Genomic DNA, 23,853 nt, shown 5'->3' with positions numbered 1-23,853 from the left:
CTCTTTGTCTCTTATTGTCTTTTTTTAACTTAAAGTCTGCTTTGTCTAATAAAAGTATGGCAACACCTGTTTTCTTTTGCTTGTCATTAACTTGGAGTATTGTCTTCCATCCCTTCACTCTGAGCCTATGTATGTCTTTAGAAGTGAGATGTGTTTCCAGGATGCAGCATATTGAGGGGTCTTGTTTTTTAATCCTTCTAGCCACTCTGTCTCTTTTGATTGGAGAAGTCAATCCGTTTACATTTAGAGGGGTTATTGATATAAGAGGACTTAATGCTACCATTTTATCTCTTGTTTTCTGGTTGTTCTATGTTTCCATTGTTTCTCTTCCTTTGTATTTCTGACTGCCATTTCATTTTGATGGCTTCCTCAGGGTATTTCCTCAGTTTTCTCTCTTTTTGTGAATTGTGGCTTTGTTCTGAGTTTTTGTTTAGTGGTTACCATGAGGACTGTATGGAAGACATTGGAGATGAGATACTCCATTTTCTCATAGCCTCTTATCTCCATTAACCTAAGCAAGTTCCTTCCCTTTCTTCTCCCCTTCTGAGTAGTTGCTGTTACATATTGTTCTTTTTTTATCTATATTTAATTTATCCATAATTTTAGATATCCTTCTATATGAAGAGTTGTAACAAGTCCTGCTGATTAGTCAAAATTAAACATTTTTTATAAATCCAACTAATGGTACATGAAAACTGTGGCAATTTCTAATAAGAAGAAAAAGATGTTGAATCAAACTCTAGATTGATTCAGTGGGAGATGATCTAAAGCTGTTTGACCATCTGTTTAAAATGGCCCTTGAGAACATGGTTCTTGTTGGATTAAATGAAGATACTTTAGCTTGGAAAATTATAGCTTCTAAAGGACAATGTATACCCCTCTCCTCGTTTCTAACCCCTGCGTCTTACAGAGCCCAAACCAGATGCAAACAATTTAATGGTGTTTAATGAAATCTTTGTCTGGAGACCTACAGTGGAATAGTGCCCACTGGTCATTATTCAGGCTTGCCTGGAATTCTGCTTATTTTACAGTTTCCCCTAAATATAGAAAATATAATAATCAGTATGTCATAATCCCAGTTGCTCAATACATTGCACTTTTTTCTGCCTCACAGATTAGGTTTCTTTTCTTTTTTTTTTCTTTTCTTTTTTTTTTAATTTTTATTTTTTTCGGATGTACATCATATTTCGAATTCTGTATACATTACATCATGTTCAGCACCCAAACACTAATTATAGTGCATCGAAGCAATCTATAGATTCAACGCAATCCCTATCAAAGTTCCAACAACATTTTTCACAGAAGTAGAACAAAGAATCCTAAAATTTATATGGAACAACAGAAGACCCTGAATAGCCAAAGGATTCCTGAGAAAAAAGAACAAAGCTGGAGGAATCACACTCCCTGATTTCAAATTATACTACAAAGCCATAGTAACCAAAAACGGTGTGGTACTGGCACAAAAACAGACACACAGATCAATGGAACAAAATTGAGAGCCCAGAAGTAAACCCACACGTTTATGGACATCTAACATTCGACAAGGGAGCCAAAAGCATACAATGGAGAAAGGAGAGTCTCTTCAATAAATGGTGTTGGGAAAACTGGACAGCCACATGCAAAAGAATGAAAGTAGACCATTCCCTTACCCCATGCACAAAAATCAATTCAAAATGGATTAAGTTGTAATTGAGTCTTTGCCTCCTTGTTCTGGTAGACAGCTGCAGTTTTCTGATTATGTCTGTCTATTTATCTCTTTGCTTGGAGCTTTGTACACTTCCCCCTTTTTGTTTCCAGTGTGAAGGCATCTTTAATTTTTTCTTGTAGGGGAGGTCTAGTGGCAATAAACTCCCTTAGCTTTTGTTTATCTGGGAAAGCTTTTATTTCTGAAGGAAAGTTTCACTGTATAGAGTATTCTCGGCTGAAAATTTTTGTCTTTCAGTATTTTGAATATATCATTCCATTCTCTCTTATCTTGTAGGGTTTCTGCTGAGAAATCCACTGAAAGCCTGATAGAGTTTCCTCTGTAAGTTATTTTCTTCTGCCTTGCTGCTCCTCATATTTTTTATTTATTATTGACTTTTGCCATTTTTACTATTATATTCCTTGGAGAAGGTCACTTAGCATTGATGAAATTAGTCATTCTATTAGCTTCATTTATTTGTAAATCCAGAACATTCTCCAGGTTTGGGAAGTTCTCAGCAATTGTTTCTTCGAACAAGTCCTCTGCTCCTTTCTCCTTCTTTTCTCCCTCTTGGATACCTATTATTCTTATGTTGCTTTTCCTAATTGAGTCAGATATTTCTTGAAAAATCTCTTCATTGTTTTTTAAATCTTAGTTCTGTCTCCTCCTCCACCTGTAGAATTTCTACATTTTTATCCTCTAACTCACTAATTCTTTCCTCCATAACATCAGCTCTATTTCTTAAGGATTCTAGACTATTTTTTATTTCATTAATTGTGTATCCATATGCAGAATTTCTCCTTGATTTTTTTTTTTTTTTTTACAGTTTCAATCTCTTTGGTCAAGAGATTCATTTTATTGCTGAGCTCCTTGAACTGTCTTTCTGTGCATTCTTGTAAGTCACTGAGTTTCCTTATGACAGCTATTTTGAATTCTCTATCATTTAGGTTGTACATTTCTGTGTCTTCAGGGTTGATTTCTTGAGAATTGTCATTTTCCTTCTGGTCTAAATTGTTGATTCAGTTTCTCATGCTATTTCATGAACTAATTTTTTTGTCAGGGCATTTGTGGTATTTTTAGGTCATGGATTCCACCTTTTACCACTAGGCGGAAGCAAGAGCTGAGTTTCTGGCCCCATCTCATCTGCTGGAGGCTGTGGGGGTATTATAGGTGCTTGCCCTGGCCTGGGGTGCCTTCAGGCACTTGTGTGGACTGTGCTTGGTCGGTGGGGCTTCCTTGCTGGATCCAGCTAGGGTCACTCCTTGATGCTGCAGGAGCACTATGGGCTCCCCCCTCAGCCAGGAAAGTGATCATCAATGGGCTAAAAGCTGCCACTGCCTCTTCCCACAGCCATCTGGGAGATGTTCCCTCTTTTGGAGCTCAGCAACTGTACCAGTGCTCGGGCAGGCCTGGGACATATGCCCCAGCATGTAGATCTGCTGTCATCTCTGCTTGAGGTCTATGAGACCACTGTGATTGGCAAGCAGGCCTTCCTCGCTGGGACCTGAGCTATGGCTGCTCCTTGGCAGCACAAGGGCATGGTGGGCTCCCCCTCCTTGCCACAAAAGTGATCATGAACACAGGCTAAGGAATACCACTGCCTCCTCCTGTGGTCACTTTAGTGCACATTCCCAATATCAGGGTGCTTGCACCAAGCTGGAAAGCATTCATGTGTGTGAACAGCACTACTCAGGGAGTGCAGGGTGTGCTCACCTATCTCTGCCACTTTCCAGGTGTCCAGTCTATCCACCCTCAGGTGTATAGCTGTGTGTGTCTCTCAGGCATCCTGTTGCACTTTGTGGGTTTCCTCTGTTGGTCAGTGAATGTCTATTTAGTGGTAGTTCAAAAGAAGGAGAGACAAAGGGAACAGCTCAATCCACCATGTTGCTGATGTCACTCCTACAGTACAATATTATTAACTATGGTCACCATGCTGTATATTATACCCCCATGACATTTATTTTATAACTGGAAGTCTGAGCCTTTGGACTCCCTTCACGCATTTCACCCAGTCTCCTACCAACTGCCTCTGGCAACCACCAATCTGTACTCTGTATCTATGAGTTCAGCATTTTGGGATTTTCTTTAGATTCCATATGCAAGTGAGATCATACAATATTTGTCTTTCTCTTTCTGACTTATTTCACCTATCTTAATGAGGTCCATTTATCTTGTTGCAAATGAGAAGATTTTCTTCTTTCACGTGGCTAAATAATATTTCATTATGTGTGTGTATATATATGTGTGTGTATATGTGTACATGTATATATACATATACACACATGTATATATGTGTGTGCATATGTATATACACATATGCACATATGTATATGTGTGTGTTTATGTATATATACATTTTCTTTATCCATTCCTCCACAGATGGGTGCTTCTGTTGTTTCCAAATCCTGTCTATTGTAAATAATGCTGCAATGCACATTGGGTGCATATATCTTTTCAAGTTAGTGTTATTGTTTTCTTTGGATAAATATCTACAAGTGGAATTGCTGAATCATATGGTAGTTCTATTTTTAATTTTTTGAGGCACTTCCCTGCTGTTTTCCGTAGTGGCTGCACCAATTTACATTCCCACCAACAACACACAAGGGTTCCCTTTTCTACACATCCTCGCCAACACTTGTCATTCTTTGTCTTCCTGATGATAGCCATTCTAACAGGGGTAGGTGACTTTTTTTTTGTAATTTTGATTTGCATTTCCCTGAGGATTAGTGATGTTGAGCACCTTTTCACATACCTGTTGGCTATCTGTATGTTCTTTGGAAAAAATGTCTATTTGTTTCCGCTGCCCATTTTGTTTTACTATTGACTTTTAAGAGTTCTTTATATATTTTGGATAGTAATCCCTTGTCAAACACATGATTTATAAACATTTTCTCCCACTCAGTAGGTTGCCTTTTAATTTTGTTGGTGGTTTTGTTTACTGTGTAGTTTTTTACTTTGATGTAGTCCCACTGGTTTATTTTTACTTTTGTTGCCTTTGCTTTGGTATCAAGTACAAAATATCATCCCAAGACTGATGTCAAGTAGCTTATTCCCTATGTTTTCCTCTAGAAGTTTTATGGCTTCACATCTTATGTTCCAGTCTTTAATACATTTTGAATTAATTTCTGTGTATGGTGTAATACAGTGGTCTAGTTCATTCTTTTGCGTGTGGCTGTTCAGTAAATTTGCTTTTAAGTGAAATCCAATGGACCAACAGAGCATGCTAATGAGGAAAGGGTATATGCACAGTATGTGTCCACACCATTCCTTGCCACTCCATTCACCTATAGCATTTGTGATGCTCTATGGGCACAGAGTTCCAGTGGATCCACATGTGTGGGAGTTCAGTGAAACTCAGAATGAGTACAAAGTAAATAAGCTATATCTCAGCTGAGTAAATAGGAGTGATGACAGTCCATAGAGGTCATTCTTCCTTTTTGAAACAAACCTTGCTTCAAATGCAAAAAGAAGTCAGTGGAGTTCTAAGAAATACAATCCTATTAAATAATTTCATGTGTTACTTCTCTGTATTTGACAACCATTATGCATTTGCAGTTTCATAGTCCAGGAAGATGTCCACCTGGTGAAGCTTCTCTGTCAGGAAGAGAATCTATCAGGAGAGGACAGGGCTCGGTACTGGTTTTGAAACATTTCCAATGTTCAGAAGCCATTCTGAGGAACCAGTAGGGCTGCCCCTTTCCTCTCAACACTGTCTCTATAAACCTCCATGGCCCAAACCATCACATTTTTCACCTCCACCTCCCAGTAATGTCTCCCTGAGGAAAAGCTCTCCAAACCCCGGACACAAGGCTGACAGTAGGTTCTCTCTGGGTTGTTGGGCACGCTCTGCCTGCAGGGGCCCTGTCTCAAGCTTCTCTGGTCCTCTGACAGGAAAAGCTCAGGATGAGCGGTATCTGGGTCCAGGACCACATCAGCTGTAGAGGAAGACTCAAGTTTAGGCCTGGCATTTCAGGAGATTGTGTGATTCCTCGTCCCAGAGATGTCCCAGTAAGTTGATGGGAAATCCCCCACGTGGTGTCCTTTTCCATGAAGGCCCCTTGATCGCATGTCCCAGGCAACTCACAGACTGAGAATTACTGAGGCTTCACTTCCATCTCGTGAGTGACAGGAGTGTTGCCTCAGGCAGAGGAAAATTGGGACTCTAGGATATGTAGAAAGTTTAGCATACGCGGTGAAAGTAGTGACTCCCACTTTTTCTCAACATTCTCAGATCTGGCCCCTTTTCTATTCAAGACATATGATTTCTTCGACTCTCTTGAGTTAGAAAATTTCGTACTTGGTTTAAACCAGCAAAGGCCAATTAAGCAATTAAGGCCAGTTTCTCCCTACACATGTTCCTGGGCAGTAAAAGACCCCTTCATTTCTCCTCTGTGTTCTGTCAGCTTAACCAGATGACAGCTGATTTAAATGACTAACAAGTATACCATTCAAAGGATAAAAAAGGAGCATAATGTCCCCAAAAGTCAACCTGCTGCCTGAGAGGTGTGTATGACAAAAGGTACTGGGAACTATTTCCATCCAGTTTTGCTTTAACAACATGGGTCTGAGTCTGCAGCTGTGACCTCTCTGGATACAGGAAATGCTTCAGACCCTGACATTCTCCTGTTTCTCCCATCTGCACTTATTACTACTTATTCAGCCTACATTTCCATTGTATGTCCAGGAAAATGACTTTCTCCTTTCCCCAAATTGATTTGTTTGCTGTGACAATTTTGGAATTCAAAAGAAAAAGGAGGAAAGCTCCAAGTGCTATAATAAGTACTAGAGCTTGGATACTTTGGTTCTTTTAAGCAGAAGGTGACAAATCACAAAATGCAAAGTGCTCATTAAGACCAGGCAAGTGGATTCCCTGCTCTCCCACTTGCCTACTTCCCCTCCCCTCACAGGCTACACACAGAGCATCAGTGTTCTCTTGGAGCAGGAGGCATTTCTGGCACCTGTCTCTGCACAACTGAGACAGGCTTGGGGAAGCTCACTGCCTTTCCCACATATGGTTCTTCCACTGCGCAGTTTATACCCTCTCCCAGATTATAGATAGCTAAGCCAGTTTTGTCTTCTTTCAAATTAATTCAGGATCCACAGAGCAACAACTACTACACTGTAACTTTTGTGGAGGTCCACTATGTCTGGTAGACCTCTGTAATCATGGATTAAATTATTATACAAGCAAAGCTTTGTGGAAACTAAGATGCAGAGTTGATTGACCGCTGTGAGGATTCCCTGACAGAAGAGCTGGGATCCAGCATTGGGTGGGATACTGACAATGAAACGACCCCAGCTCCCTGTAGCCCACAGCAAGACTTAGGCCCCCTTGTTCATCTCCTCTAATGTGTCCTGTTGGCTGTGTAGTAGGCAGAAGACTCAGGAACTGAGGAAATGTCAGCAGTGCTCACTAGCATGTAGGAGGTTCTTCTCTATGCTGCAATGGGACAGAAGGAGAGGTGAGCTTCATGAGATAATGATTAACCAAGCAGAAGACAAATTGTGCCTGGAGTGGTTCAGGAAATGCTAAAGTTATGCAATTCCTGTTGAAGTTGCACTGCAAAAATAAACAGAAACAAATGAATTTCCTCAATAGAGGAACTAAGAGAATTTGAGTTTGTATTAAATGATGAGGGACTGGCCTTTCCTCTGAACAATAGCGTTGGCCCTCCCCCCATCCAGGGAATAGTCACGATGCCAGAGATGATAGACAATCAGGTGGCTCGAGATTATCAGTACTAATGGAGGTTTGCTTGTTCAACAAGATAGTGCTCCATGTAGCCAAGTGAATGGATGCAACCCTTGCAGAATGGAAGCATGCAAGCTCTGAGGGACTGATTCCTAGGACGTGAGACTTCCAAGCCCTTGCCGCTGCCTCTGTTCATTTCCTCTCTCTATTTCCCAGGCTTCCAGCTGCCAGAGCTGTGTCCTTTGAGTGAGAGTGAACTGTCCTCCTACTCTTTTACCTTTTTGTGACATTCTTTCTCTTTTTCACATGTTATTTCCCCAGTTCCTTATGTGCAATTTCTTTCTCTTCATTTACAACCTCTTTTTCCCCTGAGAGAATCTCTTTTTCTCTGTGAAGTTTCTTGATAAGACAGATGCTCCCAGTGATGAGGAGGAACAGAGTAGGCACCACGACAGCCCCAAACATCATCCATGGAGATGTCTTGGGAATAAAGGATTCTGAAAAGGGAGCCACAAAAGTGCCATTTAGTGAGAAAAAGGAGACCTGGGATGAGAGTTCCCCTCAGGACTCATAACTAAAGTGCTCTCCCAGGTCCCTGCTCTAATGGCTTCTCTCTCAGAAACCCCAGATAGAGAAAGAGTCACTCTACAGGGATTGCCATGGCTGGGGGCCAAGGAGACAAAAAAGCAGGAACACTTGGAGTCACCATGAGAAGGACCAGGGTGAATAAAAGATATCCAGCTATGCCGAATCACCTCAGCCACCACCCTGGGACAAGCCACCATCCCTTCTTGCCTCGAATATTAACATACCTCCCTCCCTGCTTCTGCCCATATCCTCTGCAGTCTATCTTGAGCACAGCAGCCTAAGTGAGAGCATGTTATTTCTTTGTTCAAAACCCTATAATATTTCCAACACCCCCCTGCACCCATGCCCCACACATCCCAATCAGGCCACTATATAGATTTCTTCTAGAATAATCTTTCAGAGACACATTTATTCACATTTCTCTCAAGAGCCTAAAAGCTTCCCCTGGATGCCTCCAGTTCTTTTGTGATTCAACTCAAAACTGTGCAATTAACACACTAGCAATGGCTCCACAGTTTCCTCCAAGGACTGGGTTGCTCTTGGGAAGGGACAAAAGAGAGGTCTGTGAGAGTCTAAGAGCCTGGCCTGCCTACAGCTGCTATCTGAAGAGAAAAAGACCCAGGGGTTCTGGGTAAGTTTGTACCAGAAGTATCCAGTGAAGCCAGGCCTCAACCCCTGTGGAAGCTGACCTGAAAAAGAGAGAAACACATGTGTTCTGAGCTTGAGGAGGGCCCATTGCCCACAAGGTAGTTTAGAAGGAAACCAGGTCCAACCTTGGTATGCCACTTTGGATCATGACAACCTGACATAATCAATCTCTGTCATGAGAGGAATAAACCTAGAGGATACGTTCCTTCCTTTGAATCACCTCCAGCTGTGGATTCCTTCCAGATGTGGCCAAGACATCCTAGTTCTTAAAAGGGAAAGAAAGCAGAAGAGTCAAAGAGATTTAAGGGTAAGGAAACAAGGAGAGAATCAAAGACTGAGAGAGAATCAAGTTACCATTACTGCTTTGAAGATAGAGGAAAAGGGCCACAGCCCAAAGAAGGTTGCAGCCTCTAGAAACTGGTAATAGCCCTCAGTTGACAGCCAGCAAGGAATGGCAACCTCAGTCCTACAACTGCAAGAAACTGGGTTCTGCCAACAATCTGAATTAACAGGTAAACAGATTCTTCCCTAGGGCCCCCAGAAAGGAACACAGGCTGCAGACACCTTGGTTTTAGCCCACTGAGACCCATGTTGGACTTCTGACCTACAGAAATGTGAGATAATACAATTATGCCATTTTTGGTCATGAAATTTGTGGTACTTTATTATGACAGCAAAAGAAAACTAACATAATAAGGATTTTTGGAAAATGTTGCAATGAAGTAAACTGTGAAATTGTGGTTAATAAACTGTGGGGGCTTAAAATCTAGAAAAAGCTCAGTGGAAGAGTGAAGATTATTAACAAGTTTATTCAACAAATGTAACTTGACAACCAGATTCCTGGTGGAGGGGATGTATTTAGTGGTGAACAAAAATAATGATGATGATGAAGAGTAGCCTTTCCCTGGTATCCATCAGTTGAAAGAACATCTGTTAACATAAAGGAATAATCAGGGTGGAAATATCCCTTTCCTGGAGATGGATTCTACAATGTGATAAAAGTACCACTTAAGTTCATCAAGCTTCCTTCCTCCCAAATTCTTATTCCACAGACAATCTTTAGGTGTTAAGTTAGGCTTCTAGAGACCTTCAAAGAAGGAGGATTGGTTCTGGCTCCATGATCATGTATCACATTGACAGAGTGGGTTCACATGTGCCCTCTGTTAGTGAAGAGTTTGGGCTCTAGTCCCTTCACATCCTGTATGATGCAGTCCTTTGTGAATTCATTCTCTGGACCACATCGCCCTGCACACTCAGTCCAATGAAGTGCCATACTTATGGCTCTGACAATCTACCTTGGAGGAACCAAGTGGGGTGTGGCCTCCATAGTCACCTACAGTGAGCCTCACCTTGGGACACCTTGAGCAGCAAGACTCAGGGCTGCTTATAGTCCCTTGGGGGAAACAGGACAGGAAAAGAACAACAGGGTAGGGCATGGGGGTAGGACAGGGGCTTAACTTCTCCTAGCAGCACAAATTTCTGTGTGAATGATATAATTTACTTCACTTGGGCCTGCCCCAGTTTCCACATTCTCAAAATGAGACTACCTCACAGGGTTTTTATGAGGATTAAATGAGTAAAAGTCATTTAAACCATTTAGCACAGCACCAAGTACATTTTAAGTTATCTATACATTTTAGTTATTGTTGTTCAGATTCTAGCTGTCATTCACTGGTGAGTCACCTTGGGAAAGTTAATTCAATTTTCTGTACTCCTGTTTCCTTATCTATAGAAGGGAGACAATAAAGTGGTACCATGATCAACTGTCATAAGGAAGAATGGAATTAATGTGAGTGAAGTGCTTCACACAGTGTGTGTATTTAGCAAGTATTTTATTGTTGTGATGTGTTGCTATGAAGGAGGAGGCCCTCAGCTCCATGCTGGGCAGGGGGAAGCAGGATGTTACTTCATCCTTAGAGTCCCTTCCAATCAGCAGAGCCCAGGGTGACTGTGGTCTCCAGGGAAAGCTCAGACACTAGGTCAGTAACAAGAGAACTCTGCATTCAGATAACTTCTGGGCAAATGGTCAAGGCAGTGGGATCCAATGTTGAAATTCCAAAAACAGGGTACAGAGGCCCAGAGAAGGAGGTTTTCGGGAAGGAGTAGATATGAGATCCATTCATGGCATTGTAGAATGAGACCTCACCATTCTCATAGTCCAGGAAAACCCCCACTCTTTGAGGAGGGTTGGCAATTGTCAGCTTGGTCCTGAAGTAAGTGACAGCTTGATAGTCTTCCCCATTAGACAGCTCCATAGTCCAGAATCCAATTTCGGGTGCTCTATGAATGCTGTATTTCCTCTCCACATTCTCCTTACACACCCCGACATACCAGTCTTTCCTGTCCCCCACCTCCACCTCCCAGAAATGTCTCCCTGATGTGTAGCTCCTGCAGCCAAGCACACAGTAATGTGAATGAAATCTCTTAGGGTTGTCTGGCAGATTCTGTCGTTGGTCCACCCACTGCAAGCTCCTCTGGTCCTCAGAAACAAGGAGGTTGGGGTTTGCTGTGTCTGGATCCAGAATCACATTCGCTGCAGAAAGTTTGGAGATGGGTCATGGGATCAATCACGGTTCCAGACCTCAGATCTTCAGCCTTCAAGACCTGGGCCTAGCAGAGGATGGCTGGGTCCAGAGCATGGTGTCCCCAGCCTGCCTTGAATGTGACCCTCTCAGCAACACCAAAGGAAAGGACCAGGGGTCTTTTGTTCAGTGGAGTACAGTGTTGAGGGTCAGGATCTGCCTAACTTGACGTCACTAGTTGGCTCCTTCCTTCCATCTTTTTCCTATTTCCCTCCCAAAAATGATTCAGTCCACCTGTGCTTTACAGTCACAGAGATTTACATTTCAATCCTTGCTCTGCCACTGCTGAGTTGAATGACTTTTCTTTTTCTACAGTCTCTTTTTCCATAGTCTGAACCTATATATCTTTGAGCCTTAATTTTCTTATCTTGAAAATGGGGATAAAAGTACTAATCTCTGGGTAGAAAAACACAACACATGTTTTATATGAAGCCCTGGGCCAGGCATGGAGGAAGTGCCAGATGTTATAATAGCTCCATGCCTTTTCTAGGCTACAGGCCAAGTTGGGGACTTTCTGTGCTCCCAGATCCCTTCTCTTCCTTCCTCTACCCTCTTCTCGGCCCCAGGAATCTGTCATCTATGGACAGCATCACTGGGCTCCCTTACCTTGGTTACCTGTTGGGTTTGGCCAATGGGAGGTACTAGCTGAAGATCGTGAGGATAAAGAGAAGAGAAACAAACACTTATTTCCCCCACTTCCTCCCAGCCAGTGTCAGATGGTGATGCCCTAACACAGGCATGACTCCTCTCAGGCAGTCTGATCCTTGAGCTACGGCTTCCTCTGGGCTCCAGTAAGTGCACCCTCTCCCTATTCCTTCAAACTGACAGGTGGTGACAGATCACCACTGTTGTGAGCCCTGGGGCACTTCACATTCTCTTGTTGGTTTCCTTTAACCCTAATCCTGCCTTTGTAAAGAGTTCCTTTTCTAAACCTTCTCCAAACCACCCAGTTTGAACATGTCATCTCTTTCCACTTAGTTTTTTTTGAGCCATACACGCTCATTACCTCATTTAGTCTTTCTCTCTACCCTCGCATAATAGTGGTTATGATTATCATTTAAAAATGAGGAGAATAAAGTTCAGAAACATTAAATGACTTGGGGACACGCAGCAGCAGGAGGTGGCTAAGAAGCTTGGGAAAAGCAAAGATCTTTGAGCAATGCCTTCTCTCCTGGGTCATTCCACATCCTCACTCCCCCTGCAGTATTGGTTCACTCTGCCTCTCCTTCCGTCAGCTCTACTCTTTATGCCTCTTCCTTCCCATGAAGATCTGTGGAGCCCAGGAGAGCAATCCTCCCTGGTTCTCTGGGCTCTCCACAGGAAGGTCCTGGAGATGGGCACATCTTTGAGACCAAGACTTCAAGTCACCCACTCAGAACTCTCCTGGTCATGGGGACTTTGCTTTCCAAAACCTCAAGAGTTGGAGAAAAAGGGCATAAGGTCCCTCAGGTTGTTTTCCTAGGGAACATAGAGCGATTCACTCACCAGCATGGAAGCGGAACATCTTCCATTCTGAAAGGCAGGAGACACAAATAGGGAAAGGACATTATTTCTGTTCTTGCCCCACCTATTCTCCTCACTAAGCTTTTCCACTCTGCCTTTATTCAGTCTCTTCCAATGTCCAGTTTCCTTAATCTACAGCTCTGCCAAATCAGGCATATAACCTCTAAAAAATGGCGGATTTCCTTCACACTATCATGCTGGGGCTGCAGGAAACATGGTCAGGCTTTGCCAGGGTGTGAGCCTATGTGCCAGCAGGTTGAAGGGTGGCTGAAAATGGCCAGGACCTGTGTCTGGAAAGTCCTTTCTGAGGTTCCAATAAAGCATGGGTAGTGTCCCCCACAGAAAATGAGCCTCTGGACTAGATCTGATTATTCCTGCTGCGAATGTCAATAGGTCACAAAGCAGAGAAAATGTTTGAGAGAGAAAGTGCTTAGTACATGTGTGCCAGGAAACTCTGAGAACATCAGGGTCACTCACCAGCATAGTCCAGAGACTTCAATCCACCTACAATGGAAGAAAGAGATGTCACCTGAACTATGTCACTTCTATGTAATCTAATTTCTCTTCTTTTGCACCCACCTAATCTTTCTTTTTGACCCCCATCCCCACCATTCCTACCCTCTCCCTCTGCCTGTTCACTGTGCTCCTCCCTCTCCTCCTTAACATCAAATCTGAGAACATCAATAAGAAATAAGGGTGGCTGTTTGGGTGTCATATTTGTTAATGGGGAAAAGGGCCTTCAATCGCTCTCCAGGAGGGGCCCACAGACTCTTCAGCCCAGCAGGCACCTCAGAATATCCAGGGTTGCACTTGAAAAGAAAGGAGGAGGAAGATGGAACTCTCTAGATGAAGTGCTTTCCCTATTCCCATCAATTGCTTGCTGATGATACCATAGGCACCATGTAAGTGCTTTCCCAGCTGAGACCTGGCAGCTCTATTATGTACGTATCCATGCTCCCATACCTGGGCATAGGGGTCACTGTGTGTATACCTATATGTGTATATGTACTAGAATCCATCTGTCTCAGGCTTTATGATGTCCTTCCTACTTCTAAAAAGAATTGGGCAACTTAATGAAGGAATTTCAATACTGTTTTTTAAAAAGCAATTCTAACAAGACTATGACAACTAAGCCATTGTAGTATTCCTTTTTTGTGATGCACTTTTCTCTCTCCTTCTTCTCAGATTTCCTCATTCTTTTAAATCTTACATTCTTTGTTTTCTTCTCAGCAGCTACAGATTATGTAAAGGCAATTAGTGAGGTTCCCAGCATAGGGAAGGCACTTCATCTAGGGAGTTCAATCCCCTCCTCCTCCTTTCCTGTCAAGTGCACCCTGGATATTCCATGGTGCCTTGCTGGGCTGGAGAGTCTGTGGGCCCCTCCTGGAGAGATATTGAAGGCCCTTTTCCCAGTTAAAAAACACAACTCCCCTGTGTTTTCCCCCAAACAGCCACCCTTATTTCTTTCCCTTGGTAAAGGGATCCTGGATATTTCTCAGCCCTGGGCAGAGTTAGGGGTAAGGAAAGGGGCTGGGAAATACTGGAGCAGAGACTTTTACATGCGAGTTCAGAGAAAGTGTCAGAGTCACTCAGACATGAGCCATGACAGGCGATCCATCCCTGGTACGTCTGCAAGGGAAGAAACCTAAAGAGTCATGAAGCAGCTTAAAACAGAGATACCAAGACAAGGGTGGACCCCTAGGGGAACCTGAACTTACGCAGTATACGCTGGAGGTAGCCTGGAAAATAAGCAGGAAAGAAAATCACTGTTATGGGGATGGAGTGGGGAGGACCTTTGGAAAATAAAACTTACTAATGACCCAGTGCAATGGTTGGTTCCTGGGGTGGCAATGGGTTGAGATCCTCAGGGGCTCCCTCCCCTAGGCCAGTGCCTCAGGTTCCCTCCCTGGCCTGATACCTCTTGCCTGTCGTTCATCCTCCTTTGCTGCTTGCTCTCTCTCTATCACCTGCTGCTGTCGCCACAGGAAGTAACCAGCCCCTGGGAGAAGCAGCAGCAAGACAAGCAGGGTCCCAGCCAAAGCCGCTATCCAGGGCCTGGCCCTCCAGAAGAAGGGATCTGCAATGGAATGGAGCTTTAGCCTCTCACACCAGGGCAGGGACCACACAGTTGATTTCATGACATTAAATGATCCTTCTCTTCCTAAAGTCTCAGGGAACTTCGGGTAAGACTTCGGTAAACTCTTACTATAAAATAGTCTATTCCTTGTCTTGAAATGTCTGCTTCTCACATGTGAATAGGAGTTACTTGAGCATCAGAATCCCATTTTTTCTAATTTAATTTTCAACAGGTTACATTTACATGGTTCAAATACCAAAAATATATAAAAAGTTGTCCGAGTCTCCCATCCACTCCCTCCTCCTTCCCCCCATTTATGAGCCTCTCATTAGTCAGCTTAATATGGTGGGTAACAATAGGAACTTTGGAGCTGGAGGGCCTGCGTTCAAATTCTGCCTCCTCCACTTGACTGGCTGTGGGATCTTGGACTAATTCTTAACTACTCTGTTCCTGATGTCCTAATCTATAACATGGGGATAATAAGAGTACCATACTCATAAGGTTAAAGAGTTAAATTATTGCTTATGAAGAGTGTGACGCAAAGTGAATGTTATTCTAGCGTGTATTAAATTTTTAAAATATAAATATCCTTCTATTTTTTCTTTTTTACACCAAAGACAGCATTCTACACAAACCACTCTGCATGTGGCTTTTTCTCTTCATCTCAGAGAACCTGCCATATTAGGACAGAGAGAATGCCTGTGTTTTCTTTCCCAGCTGTGAAATATTCCATTGCATAGAAGTTCCCCACTGATGGACTTTTGCATAGTTTCTAACTTTTTGCTATTATAATTAAGGCTATAACAAATAATATTGTACACGAGTCATTTCATACATATGCATACATTTCGTACAAGTATTTCTGTCAGAGAAATTCCCAGAAGTGGGATTTTTAGAGCAATATATACATAGTTTGCAGAAATACTGCTTATTTCCAATAGAAGCTGTGCCAATTTATACCAAAAATAGACCAAATTGTACAAACAAAGGCCTAAAAGTGACGATCTCTCCACACTCCAGCCATCAGAATGTGTGATCTGCCACCTTGGTTTTGTTTTCTTTTGTTTAGTTGCCAGTCACAGGCAGAAAAAGTTTTAATACATGCTCCTCTATAGAGTGAGATGGCACATCATCTCATGTGTTATTTCCTTTTGTGTGAACTAATAATTCATGCCCTTTGCTCATTTTTCTATTCTATTTTCTATTGCTCATCTTCAGTTTAAATTCTTTTATATTTTAAGGAGATTAATTCTTTCTATAAGACATCAATTGCATCTATGTTTTTCCCATTTCATCATTTGTCTTTGCTTAAGGGTCTGATCTTTACCACGTTCCTCCAATTCCCACTCACAGTGCCTGGCACACAGGAAATACCCAGTAAATATTTGTGACATAAACAGCTTATGGGGAAAAGAAACATGCCAAAAGTAAGAAAAAGGCTCCTGTTCCCTGCTCTGTGCCTTATATTCACTGCAAAGATCCAAGTCAGCCACAGAGAATCACACGTCTTCCTTCTTTCAGTCCACAGCCGAGCACAGTATACCTAGGACTAAGCAGGGTACAGACCTGCAATGGAAATCCTGGCTGACTTTTCCTGCCCGAGGAGTGGATTTCTGATGATACAGGATACGTCGTCTTCAGAGCTGTCTTTCACGATCACAGATGCTGCGACTTCATACAGACCTGCTCCATCCAGCTTCAAAGGTCCTGGGACAGCAGGCATGTCTGTTCCCTTGGCGTCTCTCCACTGTATTTCGGGTCGGGGATACCAGCCAGTGGACACGCAATCCAGATGGATCCCTCCATCCTCATGATCCTTCATTTCAATGTGAAAATCAGAACCCAATGCTGTGGAAGGATAATTGAGCCTGAATTCTTTTCAAAGAAGCTTCCTGTATTGCTGAGAGTCTCAAAAGGAATCCAATGACACATGCACGTTAGATAATTCAAGAGGAGTTTCATTAAGGAGCTCTTTACAAAAACGTGGTCACAGTGAGGGGAAAACCACATGGGATAGAGCAATACCCCAGGGCCAAGCACAGTGGAACTGTTACCACCCACCGCTAAACCAAGAGGGAGGTGGAAAATAAGCTATTTTGAAGCCCTAAAAGAAGAAACTCATACAGAGAGGGCTTTCTTGAGAGGAACTGTAATCTTTGGAAATGCAATGCAGCCAGCTAGAGGTGGTCCTTCAGGGAGAAAGCCAGTGAGGTAAATACGTAGACCTCTTTCTCCTCTCCTTCCTTCTATCTTCTGCTATTGCTCCCTCTTGACGAATACAGCCAGAAACTACAGGAAAGAGAGAGCCTTGAGAAAGAGAAATGCAACCCTTGACATCTGGACATCAGCCTGGTCTCAGTGTTCTCCTGTTGAATGTAAGCAATTTCAAGGAACATCAACATCAGACATGAGCACCTTGTCACTGTGATGGATCAAGAAAAAAAGAAGAGCACTCAACAATCGTGTTTGAACATAGGAAAAAACATGAACACTGTCCAAACCACAATCATGACCAAACATTTCCCTATCCTGGCTATGAGTGACTGGCTGCTCCTTGACCAATTACAGCTTTTGCCTCACTCTAGTTGTCCTCCTTATAAGACTTATTAAAACACCCACCTACAGAATCACACCCCCACTTTCCTTATAGCATCCAAACCATAGCAAAGTCCCACTTCCATAAATGCTCCCAAATCTGCTAACACAAGCCCAAATTCTATACCAATCTTCTGTAACACCCTCTTAACTAAGACACCCCATGGTTACCACACATGAGCCTTCTCCCTCCCTGCAACAAGTAATAAACACAACTTGGTCTACTCCAGGTGTGTTCCTGGGGGCCTTTGGAGGGATAATATTGGCAGCACAGATGCTGTCCTACAGGTCAGCCTCCCAGGGCCGACAGTAGTGTTCACCTGGAAGGGTCACAGAAGCTATGTGGAAGACAACTGAACCCAAACAACTGTGTGCCAACACTAAGGAGATATTTTCTTATCCTTTCTGGCTCTGACCTTTCAATTCCTCTTTGACCCTGGTGGCCAGCATGAGGGAGTTCTTTACTTGATATTACAGGATACAAGAGGGATTCTTCCTTGAGGAAAACCTGTGTCTTTCCCAAGGGCCTAAAAGAAACAAAGAGGGAAGGCAGTGGAGGCAGTTCCCAGTGACCAGCCAGGATGCTTTGAGGTGGATTTGAAGGAGGACTTCTTCCTCTGCCTCGAGGTCCCAGGGAGGAACGAGCTGAGAACAAAACGTAGAGGCTCACCTGAAACCTGCAGCTCCACCATGGCATTGTCATAAAAGTTTTCATCTTGGAAATAACACAGGTAGTTTCCACTGTCAGAGGCTCTGATGTCATAAATTCGGAGAGTAGCCTTCCCTTCAGTGATGCCATCTCTTAAAAGTGAAGTTCTCCCTCGATACTCTGCCATCTGATTCTCTTCTACTTCCTTCCCATTTGCATACTTGTATACTACCTCCCTAAGGCTGGATCTCACCCACATTAGCTCCATGGTCTCCGCACTCATCTTCGGGGAAAGATGACATGGTAAATCAGCGTCTTCACCCACCATGGCCAGGATGGGCCCAGGGGGTCCAATCACAGAAAACTGAGCTGATCAGTAAAAGGAGAAGATCCATCAGTTGAAGTTGGGACAAGGAGAGTAAGGGAGGGGGATCTCAGGCAGGGAGAGTGAGGTACAAAAAACCTAGAGAGGAACAAGACCCTAACAGAAGTGCAATTTGTCTTAATGGCATGTGCACCTTCACTTTGGGATTGGATTTATAGGCATGATAAGTTGTCAGAGGTTCTGACAGGGCAGTAATTAGGTAATTGTCTGCTTCCAATACACAAAAGCAGGATGTTCCCTACCTGAGCAAGGGGTAAGCAGCTGGACCATGATGAGGTAGACAAGGAGGTCGAGCAGAGGGAAGTCTGGGGAACTTGCCATTTTCATCTGTGCTGCAGAGAGATGATGGAGAGAGTCAGGCAGAAACAATGACGTGGAAGAAGATGGCAAATTCCACATTAAACCTCCACCTCCCCAAGATTGACTCAGGGTGAAACACAGAGTCATTAATACGTGACTCAAGGTGCTTCTCTAATAAAATGTCTGTTTGGGAGTCTCTTAACCTTTGAGTTCGAACATGAAAAATCACTCATAAAACTATGAAATTTCAAGTGTACGTACATTTAACATATAAATGTTATGTATGTCCTGTTAAATGTACATGCATTAACCCTAACCCATCAGGAAATCCTTGGCTTTACTGTCCAAGCAAGTCACTCTCTTGGTCCCCTGATTCCACATGTGTCCCCTATAATCCATGCTCAACACAAGACCCCAAATGGTTTTTGAGTCACATCATGTCACTACACTGCTCAACACCTTCCAGTGGCTCCCATTTCACTCAGAGTAGATGCTGAAGTCCTTACACTGGCCCACATGGCCCTCCAGGACCTGCTCCTCTCACTTCATCTCCCCTACTCTCCTCGTCTGCTCCAGCCACTCTGCCCTTCTTCCTGGTACTTGAACAAGCTGGGACAGAGGACTTTGGCCTTGACTCTTTCTTCTACCTGGAACTCTCTGAACCCAGTATCCACAAGGCTCACTCCCTCACCTCCTTCAAGTCTTCCTCTAAAGTCAATTCCTCCATGAGACCTTCTCTGACCACAGGATTATGGCAAACTGCTCCCACCCCCCGAGCCTGCTCTTTTGCCCATTGAATTTTTACCATTAACATGTCATAGGTTCACTCTCCGTCTCCACCTGCTCAAATGGAAGTTCCACAAAGCAACGATATTGATCTATTTTGTTTAGTGATATGTAACGAGCTGGTAAAACAGTGTGTGGTTCACGTGGAACCCTCAGTAAATATTTGTTGAGTGAGTGAATGGATGAGGGGTAACATATTAACCAATAAATATTAGACTTTAAATCAATTTAGATGATCAGATTAATATGTCATCTGGCAAGATGGGAGGTGGAGAGTTATGAAGACAAGTGTCTGCCTCTCTAGTGACCTGCTGTTTTAGTCTGACTCATAGAGCAGAGCCCAGCCTCCTGTGCTCCCACTGGGACTTGTCCATATTAATGTATTTATTCCTACTTTTCAATGAAGTGGTTTCAAGGAGCAAGCGTGTCCTGCATATGCACGTAAGAGTGTTACAACTTGGTATGCTTCAGTGCACTCTTTTCACAATTGTTCTTTTGAAGAGAAACATCCCTAGGAAGGAAATTATTCACCTCCTGTCTTCCTTTCCCCAGGTGTTCACCAGTGCTCCTTGGCAGAAGGCCTCTGGGCTCACCAGCAATGGATAATTTCCCTGGTCTTAGTCTTTCCACTGGTCGAGAAGCATCTTTCAGAGGCAGAGATGTGAGAGCTGGCACTTATGAACAACGGGCCAATATGTCCAGCCGGGAGCACATAGAAGCCTAACAAAGCTCATACCTCTGCAAAATGCTAAGGTTCTCTTAGCTCAAAGGCAGGGCTCCTGCAACTCCCCACTCCCAGCCCAGTCTTCCCAGCTGTATCTTGGCTCAGAAAAGCACCTCCCCCATCTTTTAGGAATGGTCTGTGGCATCACTGTGAACCTTTGTGATAAGGGACGTGTGGGGCTGTTGCCAACTGGCAAGGCTTGATTCAAGCTGGAGTTCTAACTTGGCTTCCATCCTAACCACCTCAGAGTTGGCTGAATCCCTAGATAGTGGAGAGCTTGAGAGCAGGCCTAGGTGGATTACTCAGAGACAAGACTGAGATCTCAGGACCTCACCCTTCCCTTCTTCCTTGGTCCTCTCCCATCATGTATCCTCTCCTTCCCTGAAGACACCATGTAGGATGAGTTGGTGACAAATGACTGTATGGTGTGCACATCTTGGGAGCAACACTGTAGACTCCTCTAAGCCTCAACCCATAGCCATCACCACCTTCAAATCACATCTCCATCAGACTCTGCTTAAGTGCCAGACAGACTCCCTGGTGGAGGCTCTGGAGTCAGAGGCTGAACACACCACTTAATCAAAAGACCAGTGAATGAGAGAGCTAGGAATAAGATCAGGTCTCACCCATCTTATCATTCATTCATTCAACAAACATTTACTAAACATACATTGTGTTCCAGGCTACTCTGTGTTAGGTGTAGGAATAAAAAAGGGTGTGGAAACTAGGTAATGGCACTAGGATTCACAAGCTGTGTGAATTCAGCCATGTGACAAAACCTATTTGAACTTCAGTCACTCATGAAACAATGTGAAATATGACCTTTGGAATGTGCATAATTACCCCAGCAGTTCCACTCCAGATCTGGATCAGCAAAGCACTTGCAAAGTCCTGAGAGAAGCATGCATAAGGATGACACTGAAGCATTATTTTTAAAAGTAAAAAAGCTATCAAGAGTCTAACCATTGGAGACTGGTTAGTTAAATAATGGCTCATCCCTATGAAGGAATTCAATGAGGCAGTTAAGACTAGTTTATTAGTCACTAACCCAGATAATCAAGATATATTAAGTGAATAAAAAGCACCTTTCAGAACAATACTAATGATTCTATTAAAAAGAAAACAAAGCTATAAATTTGTATATACATTTTTGTCATTGCTTTAAAAAAAACTCCGAAAGGATACATGCTATACTCTGAGTTGGGGACAGAGTGAAAGATTCTTTTGTCCTTTGTTCCCTATATTTTGAAAATTATATGAATGTTTTAAATTTTAAAAGTTTTTGTGTATAACTTAACAGGAAATAATTGTTACAAGTAATTATAGTGCCTACAATACATTAGTTGTTCAGAAAATACCAACTCCTCCAAAACAAACCAGATGAGGCCCCCAGTTATAGTGCCTGCAAGTCCGGGAATTGCCAGGGGACAGGGGAGCAGAAGTCTGGGCAGCTGGCACTGCTTCAGATCTTGCCTGACACCTGGACACAACCTAAGACAAAATATTGCCTTTAGGACATCTTCTCCTCTTCAAACTGTTCTCTATGCTGCTAGAGAGAGGACAGTGTTCTTTTTATTATAATAGGTACAATTTCCCTGCTGTCCTCAGAGCGGGAAATATGTTTACACTTATTTTATAGGGTATTTCTTGTTTTTTGTTCCTGATTATAGATAATTTTAAAGTAGGGAAAAACATAAAATTTAAATACTCTGTAATGGTAACAATAAACTTCACTTCACGAGAATGTAAATATTTCTGGAAGTATTTTGGCCATATATATATATACCAAATGCCTTAGAAATGTTCCATCGTTTGACCCAGAAATTCCGCTTTTACGAATTACTCTTAAAGAAAAGCAATCAGATGTTAACATAAAGAGTTCTGTTTAAGGCTGTTCAACACAGTAAAATCTACAATAGCAAACTGTACACACAATTTAGACATCCAAGGTGAATCCAATTTTATTACAATTAGAAATGAAGCTCTTTATTAAAAACATGGTTCCTGATGACTGTATGATAATCCCTCTATGATTGGACAACGTGTTTACTCATGCTCCAACTGTTGTATATGTATATGTATGTTTTATATGGAGGTTGGTTCAGATCTTTCTATATTATAAATAATTCTGTAATGAACATGTTTACACATAAGTCATTGAGGCACATTTTTTTAATCTCTTTGAATATATTCCTAGAGATGACCAGGAGAGATTGAGTCCTTTGCTCCTCTGACCAGAGTAAGTTCTTAAGAATACGCAGTTGGTAAGTTTATTCATTCAGGTTGTCTCCCTCCCACCAAATTTCCCAAAGCAGGTCCTTACCTTTTGCACTGCTTCCTGCCTCCACTACCATCCCCTCACCACACACACAAGCACCAAACCCCTTTCTCTGGGTGAGGACTTCCCTGCACCCACTCTCAGCTTTGTAGCCTCCCTCCTTCCAGGGCTTGTGGCACTGGCTTTTACCAATTTTCCCCACTTACCCTTTGGCATTCCCATTTGAAAATCACAGCTCACAAAATGAAGGTAATTAATAGTTCTGCGTTATAGTTAACACACTCCTCTGGAAGAAAGGGAAAAGAAAGAAAGGCTGCTCCCTGTGAGAAACAGTAACAGAGTCCCTCTCTGGAAGAATTACTTTTCTGATTGGCTCAGAGGGGCATTTCTCATCAGTTGCTGGGCAGACACCAATGAGGAAGGTAGAAGGAAAACTGAAACTGTATTGGATTGTACAAAAGAAGAAAGATTACAGCCCTAACTCCCACACTGTTCGTGTTTACCTATTTGAATCATTGTGTGTTTGTGTATAATCAGTATTTCATTATATACACTTGTTTTATGTGTTCATTTGTTAGCGTCTGCGTGCATGTAAGTGGGCAGATGGAGGAGGACATCTTTTACAACAGAGCCAAATGGAAGTACGAACAGAAAGAAAACCAGATCCACTCTACTGTTTTAGCACCTCTGAAACTCAAGTCTCAGATCCATGAGCAAATCATATAATTTTCTGGTTTCCAGAGACAGTGCTGCCTGTGATTGATAGACATGTCTTACATTTTTGGGACATTCTTATTTAGAGTGTTGCTGAGCAGCTTCATCCACTCTCTGCCCCTTACTTGTGCTACATTTGTATTTTCACATGTATTTGTTTCTCCTCTGCCTGCAGGATTCCATATTCTCTGAGGTTAGACTCTAGATAGGGTGTGAAGATGCCTTTGGGGATAACTGCTCCTACCTGTGGCCTAGGGCCTCCCAAGACATGTTATCGTCATCTCGAGACGGTGACTAATGCTTCTAGGGCTTTGAAGTGAACTTGGCTGATGGAATTTGATTAAATCCAGAAGTTTGAATTTAGGCTTTGTGGTAGACATGGCTGGTGGTTGTACAGTATCTCTTCCCTTCTTCTTTATTATTAATCAAACCTATTTGGGGGGAGTACTGCACTGTGCCCATGCCCCTTATAGAACAAGAGAGACCAAGGGATTAAGTCTGAGCCAATGACTCGTAGGTGGAAGTTGTTGGGCTGTGTTTCTCAAGAGAGGTCCATATTCTCCTTACTTCCTTCGTATTTTTGCCTAGAACATGGTCCTTGGAGCTGGAGTGCAGGGATCATCTCATGACCAAGAGGCAACCTTGAGA

At 42.9% G+C, this 23,853-nt stretch overlaps 1 protein-coding gene across 6 annotated transcripts in view; it reads right to left on the bottom strand.

Annotated features, from left to right (window-relative positions):
• The window catches only part of LOC103542833 (butyrophilin subfamily 3 member A3-like), a 125,842-nt gene extending 102,975 nt beyond the window's left edge, over positions 1-22,867 (bottom strand). The window contains exons 1-10 of one of the 6 annotated variants that reach the window (XM_070585162.1): positions 22,698-22,840; positions 21,057-21,104; positions 18,646-18,735; positions 18,040-18,387; positions 16,341-16,622; positions 14,616-14,774; positions 14,416-14,436; positions 13,175-13,201; positions 12,680-12,706; positions 10,428-11,145 (exon numbers count right to left, since the gene is read on the bottom strand). In XM_070585162.1, the coding sequence (XP_070441263.1) occupies positions 10,616-11,145; positions 12,680-12,706; positions 13,175-13,201; positions 14,416-14,436; positions 14,616-14,774; positions 16,341-16,622; positions 18,040-18,387; positions 18,646-18,735; positions 21,057-21,104; positions 22,698-22,713 (1,548 nt within the window). In that variant the 5' untranslated portion in view covers positions 22,714-22,840 and the 3' untranslated portion in view covers positions 10,428-10,615. Of the gene's footprint in view, positions 1-10,427; positions 11,146-12,679; positions 12,707-13,174; positions 13,202-14,415; positions 14,437-14,615; positions 14,775-16,340; positions 16,623-18,039; positions 18,388-18,645; positions 18,736-21,056; positions 21,105-22,697 lie in introns of those variants that run through there. The other 5 variants (XM_070585167.1, XM_070585173.1, XM_070585164.1 and 2 more) reach the window with 5 other exon arrangements.
• Positions 22,868-23,853: the final 986 nt, after the last annotated feature.

Source organism: Equus przewalskii, chromosome 19 (assembly GCF_037783145.1).
Source record: "Equus przewalskii isolate Varuska chromosome 19, EquPr2, whole genome shotgun sequence".
NCBI lineage: Eukaryota > Metazoa > Chordata > Mammalia > Perissodactyla > Equidae > Equus > Equus przewalskii.
This window is presented reverse-complemented; position numbering and strand designations above follow the sequence as displayed.